At 36.4% G+C, this 12,884-nt stretch overlaps 1 protein-coding gene across 1 annotated transcript in view; it reads right to left on the bottom strand.

Annotated features, from left to right (window-relative positions):
• LOC135783394 (multiple PDZ domain protein) overlaps nt 1-12,884 on the bottom strand; it is a 65,470-nt gene that overhangs the window by 51,039 nt on the left and 1,547 nt on the right. Inside the window, exons 2-3 of the mRNA XM_073813686.1 lie at nt 8,047-8,123; nt 6,333-6,499 (exon numbers count right to left, since the gene is read on the bottom strand). Coding sequence (XP_073669787.1) covers nt 6,333-6,499; nt 8,047-8,062 — 183 coding nt within the window. The 5' untranslated portion in view covers nt 8,063-8,123. The remainder of the gene's footprint in view (nt 1-6,332; nt 6,500-8,046; nt 8,124-12,884) is intronic.

Below are 12,884 nucleotides of genomic sequence, written 5' to 3'. Positions count from 1 at the left end.
CTAAGGGTGTCACGATTTCGATTTCGAAATTAAGTCACAGCTTCGAACTTCGAATTAAAAAATGGGATCGTCGATGCTGCCACGCCCCCATGTCACGTCCGGTTGGCTTGCCAAGCGAGGGAAAAAAACTCTCAGAGATGCCTTTAAAAACATCTGTCCAGCGGAACGCGATCATATTGTAAACACGATGGATGCTACAACTCCTTGAAATGCATATCATAAACAGGATTACTACCTAGTGATCTGACTTTGGACAGAGCGCAGTTCTCTGCACGTGCGCGAGAGTGAGGGAGGCGCAAAGATGCAGCGGTTTATATTTTAAACAAAATGGATAGTTTGCCTCAGCTCGCATGAAACGCATTAAACTGAACAAATACATAAGGATTACTACTTTAGTTTATGTTTAGACTTCGGACAGATGCGCGAGCGCGTGCACGTGAGACAGAGAGAAGCGCAGCTGCTTATGATGCTGGATTTATTTCAGATGCTATGAGTCCAAGACACGCGCATTAAGTCCATGTGCATTAAGTCCATGTGCGTGCAAGAAGGAATCCTCTCTCTACAAGCTCTCGCGTTAAGTGAAGCCCACAAACCCCCATGCGAGTTGTGCAATGTGCATGTTAATGTTAAACTATAATAATAATAATAATAATAATAATAATAAATAATGGCATATCATTTTTTTCTTAAAAAAATAAATAAAAGTAAAAATCGAGAATCGGATCGAATCGTGACCTTAGAATCGAAAATGTAATCGAATCGAGGATTTGGAGAATCGTGACACCCCTAGCAAATACACGCTTCACGCTTTGTGTGTCTGCCCCATAAGAAATAAACTTTTATGGGTCGTACACACCAAACACAAATTTACGATTTGCACGAGTAGATTACATACAAAAAGTAATTGCAAAAATGCGAATAGATGGGGCAATGCAAATGGCATGAATGGCACGAGCTATTCGCTTCAAACACGTCTTCGCGCAAGTTAAAAATATTCAACTCAAGAATTTGTTATATCCTGCAAGTAATCTAAGATAAGCTAATCTAAAACATATGCCATAAAAAAGATAAGAATAAAAACTGCAAACAAAGAACTAAAAAAAACATATAGTTTATCTTAATCATATTGCTTGGTTTAATGAATGACTGTTGCATTGTCTAGCAAGTATTTCTAAACTAGGGGACTGTGTGGACATTCCTGTCTTTAACCCACATGAGCTATAAAGATTACGTATTAAGTATTCAGTGGTGGCTTCCAGGCTGCGATAACTTCAACCGTGAAACATCTGCATCGCATTATACCATCCTAAGAACAAAAACAAGACAGTATTTTATTGATTTTATCATCCTCAACATGACCTTTACCAAAACTACACAAGGAAATCTCTGTTCAGTAAACTACACAATCAGAGAAACATTTTCAAGAGGTGACGAGAGTAAAATACCTCTGAATTTACACTGAACTGCTACATTGAAGGGTGATGGGTCATTTGTCATCTGTCAGTCCCACACTTTGCAAACATCCCATTTAACTTATTTGAAAACATTTGACAAAAACACCTGTGGAAACTTGGGGTAGAAAATTGCATATAAAGCTAGAGACTCATTCACCTTGTATTTTAAAGCCCATTTGTTTCTAAACAACTTTTTGATTATATTACCACATACTGTACCCTATGCTAAAAGTTAATGTTTTAAACCACTTTTAACTAAATGCAACATGAAAAAGTTCAATAAAAATTGATGCATTCATACATGGTCACAGAATGTTTATCATTGCTTCTTATAAAATCATATATATGCATAGGAAAAAAAATGTATGGTCCCTTCCAGGGTACTCCTTGTGGAGTACTCTCTTAATTTTTTCTGCAGCTGTATATATATATATTATAATGCTTGACCGTCTGATGCTTAGAGTGTACTTTCAGATATGTAAAAAGCTGTGTTATTTTACAAAGATAAAATATGCAAGGGACAATAAACGGCCTGCCGTGCATTAAGGGATTTTAACTGCACGACACAGAGGCAAAGAACCACCCGTCGAGAAGTGCATTTAAAATCCTTTAATGCACAGCAGGCCGTGATTATCCCGCTTATTCCATGGTCATTTACCAAGTTATATTTTTTACCCAAAAATAAAAATTCTGTAATGATTTCCTCATCCTCATGTTGTAAACCTGTATGTATTTATTTTTTTCTGATGAACATAAAAGAAGATAATTTGATAAATGATGAAAAGCACACAGCTGATTGTAACCATTGACTTTTAAAGAAAGAAAAACAAATATTATGGAATTCAATGGGTACCATCAACTGTGTGTTTACATCGAAATATCTTTAGATTAACATGAGGATAAGTAACATTTGAGGACATAGTCAATAAGTATAATGTAGCAAGAAAACATTTGTAAAAATATTTGCAATTATGAAGTTTTATACACAAGTCGCAAAGTAACACCCTTAATATACCACCTTTGTCCATTCTAGAAAAGGAAATGATAAAAGACTGTTTTGATAAAGGATTAATATATTTGCTATATGGCATAGTGACCTTGGATTCTTCACAAGAATCAGCGGATACAAAATTACAGGTTTGGAGAATGGATGTTAATGAGGACATTGAAGTAAGTGATTGGAAGGAGGCATGTAAAGAAACTCAGATTCAAACAATGAGTGCACGATTGAAATTGCAGACCTCAAGTAATTTTGCACAAATTTAACAGTGCTATTCCTGACCTGTGTCAAAGGTGTAATAATGCTAAGGGCACATTGTTTCATTGTATTTGAGAGTGCGACCATAAACAGCAATTCTGCAAAGTTGTAAAAGTCATGGTACAGAAAATTTTAGACATTCAAATATCTTTAGCACCCTTGACTTTTATATTTCATTTGTAAGTTAAACTTAAAAATAATTAATATTGCTCTTTGGATATGTGCTTATTACAAGCTAAACGCCTTATTTATTTACATTGGAAATGTGCCAGTGCTCCTGACATAAAACGCTGACTTAAAGAAATGGCATCAACCATGCCATATTTATTTATTTATTTATTTTATCACTTTATTTATTTATTTTTATGTGTTTTTATTCATCATTTATTAATGTAATATTTCCTTTATGTTTTTTTCTATTATGACTTGGTTATAAGATGGTCGTAAGATGTATGTATACACAATTTTTAAGAATCTATAAAAAACAATAAAAAAACATGGAGGATGAGTAAATGATGACAGATTTTTCAATTTATGGTGAACTATCTCTTTAAAACTATTGCTATTTGCAGCACAATATTTGGCTGAATGGGTAAAAATAAATGGGTTATTTCCATCTGTTTCTGTGCATTAAACAATTTTATTTCATACCTTCCAGAATCAAGACTTCCAACTAGGGATGCTAAACAATTAATCGCGATTAATCGTTAGCAGAATAAAAGTTTTTGTTTATATCATATATATGTGTGAACTGTGTATAATAAATTTGTATAAATAAATGTACACACATGCATGTATATGTTTTAGAAACGTTTACATGTGTATATACATTTGTATATTTATGTATAATTTATATTATCTATAAATATAAATACTTAATATATAAAAAATAAATTCTTAAAATTATAAATGAATGTGTTCATATTTATATATATACATATTTATTATACACAGTTTACACATATATGTGATGTAAACAAAAACTTTTATTCTGCTAACGATTAATCGCGATTAATTGTTTAGCATCCCTACTTCCAACAGTCCATGGAATATATATATATATATATATATATATATATATATATATATATATATATATATATATATATATATATATATATATATATATATATATATATATATATATAAGGTGTCCATATAGGGTAGACCAGTTGGCCGCGAGATGGTGCCAGGGGGGCCCCAGTTTTAAAATATTTTATGAAATACATTACTTTATTATAAATTCTGTGTAATTAAACCTAAAAAAATAAGGCTACTAATCAAGAGCACTACTTTGTATAACTTAATGTATTTTGTTTAATTAAAATGTACAATTTTAGAACAGTTTTTGTCATAAATTTTTTTGGAATGCATCATACACAAGGGGGGCCGCACGCGGAAAAAGTTTGAGAACCACTGGGGTAGACATCCCAAACAAAAACATTATATCATCCACCCAAAAACTTGCATAGCAACACATTAAAAACCAATCAGAAAACCTTAGCAACTGCATAATAACCACACACAAGTAGTGTAAAAATACTGAGTTTCTGCCTTTAAACTAACATTAGACATTAACAGTGTTATGCTCTTTGGTTCATAAGTAAGTGACTGTGGAGAGAGAGAGAGAGAGAGAGAGAGAGAGAGAGAGAGAGAGAGAGAGAGAGAGAGAGAGAGAGAGAGAGAGAGAGAGAGAGAGAGAGAGGCTGGTAGAGGTTTTATAATCTCTGTTTCTAACTCCTCTGCATAGTTGACATACTTCAGACAGACTGGCTGCCAGTGTGAAACTCTCCAGGTCACAAATAGAAATTTAGTCCAATAAAGCCCCTAAATCTGCCCAACTAACACAGCTTTTCTCAGTCTAAACAAACTTATTGGTTTATAAGCTAATAAACAAAGCATGACTACAGCATGTCTTTAACCTCTTTAAAATATGGCCAGATTGTTAAACAGTAAACAGGGATATTGTTTTCAAACAGCCGTGTTGAGCAACAAGTGGCATCCAGTTATTTTTTCAAGTAAAATGCGTTGCAATGTGGAAAATATTGTTGTAGGTTCATAAAATCGGCATACTGTTCACAATATAAAATATTATGTGAAAACAATACATTGCTGGCCAAAAATAAATATTTTAAATATATGCTAAATACATTTTGTAAAAAAGTGAACTTAATTATATTTGTGTATTTGAAAATATTTGTAGTTTTAACCTTTATATATCAACATCGTATATTTCAAAATGTATTTCTGGGGCAACAAATACATTTTACAACCCATTTGACAAAAATATATTTTCCTGGCCAAAATATAAAAGTTTAAAAATATATTTTGATATTTATTTTAATCCTTTCGAACCCGTTATGTTTACAGGTTTGTAACATACAAAGTTTTTACTCTCAATACGACGTGAATATAAATGCTTTAAAATATATTTATTTCTAAAATAAATTTCAAAATATACAAAAAAGGCAAAGAAATATACTGGTGAAAAATACATTTTTGTAAACATATTTAAATTTCAGCAAATATGTTTTATGGCCATTTTTGTATATTTTGAAACATATTTAAAATTGTTTCTAAAAATATATTTTAATGCTGTATGTGAAAGGATCAAGGTTTTATGAACTTAGTTCACCTATTACACACTGGTCATTTGTGGTCAACTCCCCTTAGTGGTAAAGCCATCAGATTTTCTAAACGACGTAATGAAGCCTAGTTTGCTAAAATCACGTGACTTGGCCAGTTTGAAACACGCTCCGAATCACTGAAACGAAGGATTTGTAAATGTTTCGAGGCTTCATGAAGCAATGTTTCGAAATGGCCCATCACTAGTGTATACACTGATCCCAAATCTGTAAAGGCCGCGGTATACTTTTTTCCGCGTCCGCGTCCGGCTCGCGCGCGCCTGCGTCCGCGCAGCTTTTTGAGTATACTCCCCGCGGCTACACGCGGATGGCCGCGGTCGACACTATACGCAATACAAATGATTTCTTATTCAAATTATTAGTCTAATAGGCTGTCAGGGCAGCAGTGATTTGGCGACATTTACAGTACATTAAAACATTAGGATAGGAGAAGAAAATTAACTCATCCACCATTGCAAACACAGTTTAGAACAAACAAGAAGACAACAAAGAACAAGAATCAAACAAACATGCTCCAGAGCTTTCTGTTCTTGGAAGAAGTAAAATTTAAAGAAGAAAAACGATAGTGTGTGTGCAAATGCTGTCTATTTCCTTTGTATAATTATTTATAGTGGAGTGCACTGTCTAAATATTTTCACGCGCATGCGCTGTTGTACGCGGACTGTACGCGCACTGTCCGCGCGGTCTCAAATTTTGGGCTGCACGCGGACGGTCCGCGCGGCCGGCCGCGGACCCTCTTGATGACGAAAATGACGTCATGCGGACGGCGCGCATACGCGGACGTCCCTAGTATACTTTCGGCTTAAGCCGGGCAGGGCGCGACCCATAGATAATAAAAGGTGGAGTATGTAAATTCAACTATTCTTGTCACTATTCATAATATAAAAAATATATAAAAACATAGTCTTGCCCAAAAGTCATGCTAATGTTGTTATACTGATTGTGTAGTTTCAGCAGTAGGGTGATATTTCTTACCTCTCTCAGATGCTGTACTGATTTCTGTAGCGTGAGGATTCGGTGAAACAGAGGACTCTGCAGGACCGTTTTCAGAAGATTTAGTTTCTCCTCTGCAGGAACATCTGGCCCCTTTTCTTTCAGACGAGATTGTAACCTCTCCAATGCCTGCAGACAACGCTGGGTATCTGCCACACACATAAACACATACAATCATCAATCTTTAAGAAACCTTTGAACAACAAACTATCGCAGGTGTAAGATGTTTTTCACCTTAGGAATGATGAGGGATTATCTGTCAAGAAAATATAAATGAAACACGCACATGAACATATGGCCTTTCTCAGAAAGCATCACAATAGTAAGCAATGTGTGGATGCATTATAAAGGAGGATTGAGTAGTTGTTGTGAAGCTCTGGTTTGTCTAGTCATCCCTGGATAACACCTGGCTAAGCTCCTGAATCCACTGAATGGAAACCCAGATGTTATGTTCCCGCTGAGGAGCTTTTAGGACCCTCCAGGATCGTGTGAATCTGTCAGTCATTTCCATACAGACAGTCTGTGACTAAACCAATGTGTATAAGAGTATTACAACTCCACAAAACCATTGACTTTAAACAGCATCACAACATCTCAACAACTTTTGCACCAAAATCTTTATATCTGGAGATGTTGTTGTGTTTTCTGGTGTACTGAGGTCAAAAAAGTAAAAACTTTTGTAACAATTACTATACAAATGACAATGTTGCTGCATCTACATAGATCTACATATAAAACTAAATAGCATTTTTTCATAGTTTGTGACATGGTGGGGTGCACGTCACAAACTATAAAATAGATAAAGTACAATCTAACCGAGCGAGATGTCTTTAAGTTTGTGTGAACACAAATAACTGGCAGATAGTTAGTGCGCTATTTGCAAGGGGAGGCGACTGATATCAGTAATGACCCGCTGGTTTGGGGGCAGAACAATGAGGCAAGATACTTTCTCTTGGTAACTCAAGGTTGCGAATAAAGTATCAATTTGCGCTCCAGTACACCATCAGAATGCGTTTTCACCGTGGTTGGAAACATTATAACCCCAATAAAGTTTTCACATGAACCGTGTGTTGTTTCAAGTGCTACAATAAGCATGCACATAGGCGCCGATCCCATGGATAGTCCAGGGCTTGACTCAAGCACCTACCAAAATGGCCAAGGACATTTGTGACGGCGTGACTCTTTTGGAGCATTGGGGCGCTCCAGAGCATCTGTCGTGGCTAAGTTAGCTTCTAGCATTGCTTGACGTTGTCAGCAGAAAAAGAAATCGGTGCCTATGAACAAGCACGTTTGTTAAGAAACGTATATCTGATCCTCGTTTACATTATTATATTTCAAAATACAGAATACGTATGCATTATATATAAGTCTATATGTATCAATGCGTGCAACAGCCTTGTTGTTCTCCATAATCATTTGTTGCTCACCATAGTTGCAAAGAAGCAGAGATTTAGCTTTAGTAAAGCTAAAAGGCTAACTACCTTTTGCAAGATGAAATGCCGATACGATACAAATTGTAAACGTATACAGCTACAGTAAACACATGCAGAAAAACTGTGACTGTCCCCACAGATGGCCTCTTGTTTTACTCTTGCGTTCTGTCCCACAGAAGAACATGAACCCCCTTCCATTCAAAACCAATTACCCACAAACCCATGTAAACATTCACATTCATAACAAACCATTATAAACTCACCCATTGTTTCAATCATCTTCTATTTCTGTCCTCTCTCTGTTGCCTTGCTTCATAACCTGGTCCTCGCTGCACCGTTCCTGAAATCAACAAATCTACTAAATAAGTTTGTGGTTTCTTTTGACCTTTAGATGCTCAAGACATGTAGTCACTTTAAACTGTTTTATGATGAGAAAAGTAAAAAAGTATGACGATTTTTATTTTCCGCTGAACTTTGGGAATTTTTATCAAAAGTAGATCACAGGCCACTTGAACTAAAAAGATGTTTCTCCTCTGTTTAGACACTCAGTATGTTATACACCATTGATCTCATAGCCTATCTCAAGGATGTGAGCTTTAGATAAGATAAGAGCAGGGTCAGGTAAAGCCAAAGCCTTGGTCTGTCCAACTCCCAGTCGATGAATGCTTTTTACAAAAGATTTTACATCAATCTGGAATGTTATTTTTTATTATCCAGTTCAGAAGCCCTTTATTAAAGGATTACTCCACTTTCATAAAATCTGGTAATTTACTCACCCCCATGTCTTCCAAGATGGTATGTCTTTCTTTGTTTAGTTGAGAAGAAATGAAGATTTTTGAGGAAAACATTCCAGGATTTTTTCTCCATATAGTGGACTTTAGTGGATCTTAATGATCTAAGTGGTTCCGCTTACTTTTGGGGGCTTTTCCACTGGATACAGTATACCCGATACTTTTTTTAGTATCACCTCGGTTGGGGTTTCAAGTGAGCTAAGCTTATACTAAAACACTGTAGATCACTGATTGGTCTGAGAGAATCGTGACGAGCGTCATCGCTTTAATGCAAGATTAGCTATACCTTTGTGTGTGCGCTGTCGAGCAAGCCTGTTGTCATATGTGCATTGTTCCCAAACTCCCTTTTAGCGGGTAAAAACATCCACGGGTTGAGAATCATAAACACCATACCAGTGTTTTCCAGGCTTGCAGTTTGTGGCGGCACATTCGCGACGCAAACGTCCAAATGCTCGTCATTTTGCAACTTAAATGAGCCACGGGTGTTTGTACAGAAACTGTCATGCGATACAGAGGTAGCAATTGATGTTTGCGATGTGCAAACATCAATTTGTGGTGTTTCATTTTGATTTTGTGGCATACTGAGAAATAAATAAATTGGCATTAACATGCGTTTTCATCGATCGGATCACAAGTGGACGACGTTAATGCCAGGTGTAAATAGTGTTCAAAACGTTTTGAGCTCGTCCAGTTTCGACCACTTTCAATCACATTCAGGGTAGTCGAAACCCCTTTCGATCGTATTGCTTTTGTAGTGTAAACGCACATGTAGTTGAATGTGTTCGAACAGCCACGCGACCGCCTTCTCTCCGCCCATTTATCTAATCTGAGGTACTAAACACAAGTTTTACGTCTTTTCTGACTTCTGGCGCGAACACAAGGTGAACAGCGCTATTTTTACCCTTTCTTTAATAAAACTAAAGCGGCTGATCTCCGGTTTCATTTTGCAAGCATGTGAAAGTTGCGTGATCCTATTTCATCAATTGTTGAAAACACATCTTAATACCAAGTGTAAACAACCCCAAAGTGAAGTGAGCTGACCCGACCTGACCCGTGGGGTACTATGCAATAGAAAAGCACCATAAACGATCCAAACCGAGGCATAGGGGTCTTATCTAGCAAAACCATATTTTATCAAAAAAAATTTAAACAACTTTTAAACAACTTCTATGGCCCTATCTTGCACCCAGCGCAATTGACTTTGTCAGTGACCCATGTATCATTCGTATTTTGCACCGGCGCACAGCGGGTTTTTCCCTCCACAGATGCACTTCGGCAAACTAGGGAATGAACTTGCTCTCCCTGGGCGGTTCAGCGCAAAAAAAGGAGGCGTGTTCTGGCCCAAACCATCCCTGATGCTATTTTGCAGTTTCAAAAAACAATTGCGCCGCTGACCAGAAAAAACTAGTCTAAAGTCAGTGGCGCGTTGCGCGCACACACTTTGCTTATCTAATCTACACAGATGCAACAGTTATTTTTGCAAATCATAAATTGTTACAATAAAAAATATTAACACATGAGATAAGAGGAATCATAGTGGTGAGCATTGTGGTGATAGTTTTTATTTATTTTGTGTGGCTGCCTTAAAAAATTCTCATGCAAATAACGATTGAAATATTTTCATAAGTTTGTTGTGTGGCTGTATTACGTTTATTTTATGTAAATAATAATTAAAATGTTTTCATAAGAAACCTTAATGTATGTGAACTTGATTTGTAAGTGTACTTTGGGGTTGGACTGCTTGCTTTTCTTGGCTGTCAGCGTTCAGGTCCTGTGTAGAGGCAGATCCACGTCCCGTTACACGGCGTGCCCGATTTATGCTGGCAAGCTTGGGATTCCCCCGTCTCCTGACATCATTGTTGGGCTTGGCGCAACGATGGGGATGCCAGCTGATGAGACAACTGTGGCTATTTCCTCTCACCCCTGTTTAACCGACGCTGATTTGGGCGGGTTTCTCCCATCCCCATACAAAACAACTTCTCTGTCTTTGACTGCTCTTACAAGAATGTCGGTCTCCTCGGCTGTGAACCGCTCCTGGCGTGCGCTTGGTAAATCCGTCATAATAATAGCAACCCGTCATGGAACTTGCGCCCTTGTGTTTAAAGGGAATGTTGGATAGCGCTCTGATTGGTTTATTTGACGTTACGCCCAAACCACACCTATGAATAATGAACCTACTTCAGACCAACCCCTTATTGATTTGCGCCTGGCGCAAGAGTTATTTCTCCCGCCGGGAAAATAGCAACAGCGCCCAAGATCCGCCCACAAACTCACTTGCACTTTGCGCTTCGCACTTGCGTTTCAGATCGTTAAAATAGGGCCCCTAGTCTTGCACTAGCCATGTGACGCGCCAGCGTGACCTTACGTATTACGTAATTAAGTTGAAAGGTCACACATGACGTTAAAATGATGATCGGTTCACTAGGTAAGACCCTTATGTCTCGGTTTGGATTGTTTAGAGTCCTTTGAAGCTGCATTAAAACTGTAAATTGTTGAGGTTCACTAAAGTTCACTATATGGAGAAAAATCCTGAAATGTTTTCCTCAAAAAAAAAAAAAAAACGTATTTCTTTTCGACTGAAGAAAGAAAGACATAAACATCTTGGATGACCTGTGGGTGAGTAAATTATCTGGATTTCTTGTGAAGGTGGAGTAATCCTTTAACACATAAAAACCAGAGCGGTCCGTGTTAAGCGTCACACTGTCATCTTGACTCAATGGCATTTATCCTTTAGGTTTACTGTTGTGTTGTCTCTGTAATGCTCTTACGTCAGGATTAACATCGTCTTGTTACCTCCCCCACCACGCAAGAAGCAAATACCCTCCTTCTTAAAGACAAATACTACATATTGTCCTGAAATAAAGTTCAGAAGTGAAACTAAAGTATATCCCTGACTACTAGTTGCCATACTTGTTTTTTTATTTACATCATTAAATTACAGCATTTATAAAAATAAAACTTTTAACTAGTCAAAGCTGTTACATCAACCATGTAGTACAACACAACAGTGCCACAAGGCTTTTTATTTAACCCTATAATTTAATAAGGCCACAGTGGGAGTACAGTGTCATTTTGGGTATTTTAACATGCAAACTGTAATGCATTATAATGCAATTAGATGTATTTGTATTGTTTCATAGAAGCATTTAGATTAAACTATTATAAAACTATTTTCAATGCTTGCAGTAATTAAAGTAATGCAGTAAAATCACAGTGTTGTTAAGTAACACAGATGCGTCTGACATTTCTCTGCATATTAAATGCATTTCTCTCTCTCATCCAGAGCAGCTGCTGGAAACGTTTGGATTTGACAATCTGGTAAAGATTAAAACTCTCAGCTAGTCATGATAAACTCACTGCTGATAAACTCACACTGAGACTTACTGATAATGACTGGTGAATAACATATCTCTGACCTCTTCTACAATCACCCCAGAATGAGTTTTGAAAACATAGCTTATTTAACTATGAACCGTTTTTGGCCTTTCAGGATATAAAACACTTTAAGCAGGGTTTGATATGGTGCAACCCTACCTCAAGGCATTTCGTAATAAAGTCATGAAATATTTGATTGATTTATTTGTGTGTTTTTTATTTTTTGTGCTACTCAGCATGAATTTCTATAAATAGTGTTTTATGTCCCACAGTTTTGCATGACTTTCTTTTCTTGTCATTTTATGTAGTTTTTTTCTATTATTTAAGCATTGTCGCTTCGAATTTGGGGTTAGATTTGGGGTTTGGGTTAGAGTTGGGATTTGGATGTCAAAAAAGTCCTTCTAACCCCAACCCCAAGCCACAATGGTAAAAAAAGAAAAATATTTATATAATATATTTATTTATTTTATATTTTTATTTATAGAAATTCGTGCTGAGTGACATGAAAAATATATTTGTGCTCAATGACACGTAAAAAAGCAGAAAATCGTGTCCATGAACACAAATAAATAAATCAAATATTTTGTAACTGTACCACGACTTGCCTTGAGATTGGGTTGTACCGTACGGTAACACAGTGTTACAATTAAGCCTCAAGTATACAATGATAATGAAAACAAAGTCATTTTCATTCATTAAAATGATAACTGCAAATACAATAACCAGGGAAGTAAAGGAAAGTTTAGATTTAATTGTCAGAACTTTGCGACTTTTTAACAATATCTATCCATATGTACCAATCCATAATCTAAGGATGCTTAGATCAAGAATGGATTAATGAATAATGGATTAATGAAGCATAGATGAATAATAAGAGTTGTGTACATGGTAATGACATATCATGAGCCTCAAACACGATTGTATCCTCCTTTTTA

The sequence above is a fragment of the Paramisgurnus dabryanus genome, chromosome 2 (assembly GCF_030506205.2).
Source record: "Paramisgurnus dabryanus chromosome 2, PD_genome_1.1, whole genome shotgun sequence".
Taxonomy (NCBI): Eukaryota; Metazoa; Chordata; class Actinopteri; order Cypriniformes; family Cobitidae; genus Paramisgurnus; species Paramisgurnus dabryanus.
The sequence above is the reverse complement of the archived record's forward strand: the minus strand, read 5'-3'. Positions and strand labels throughout refer to the sequence as shown.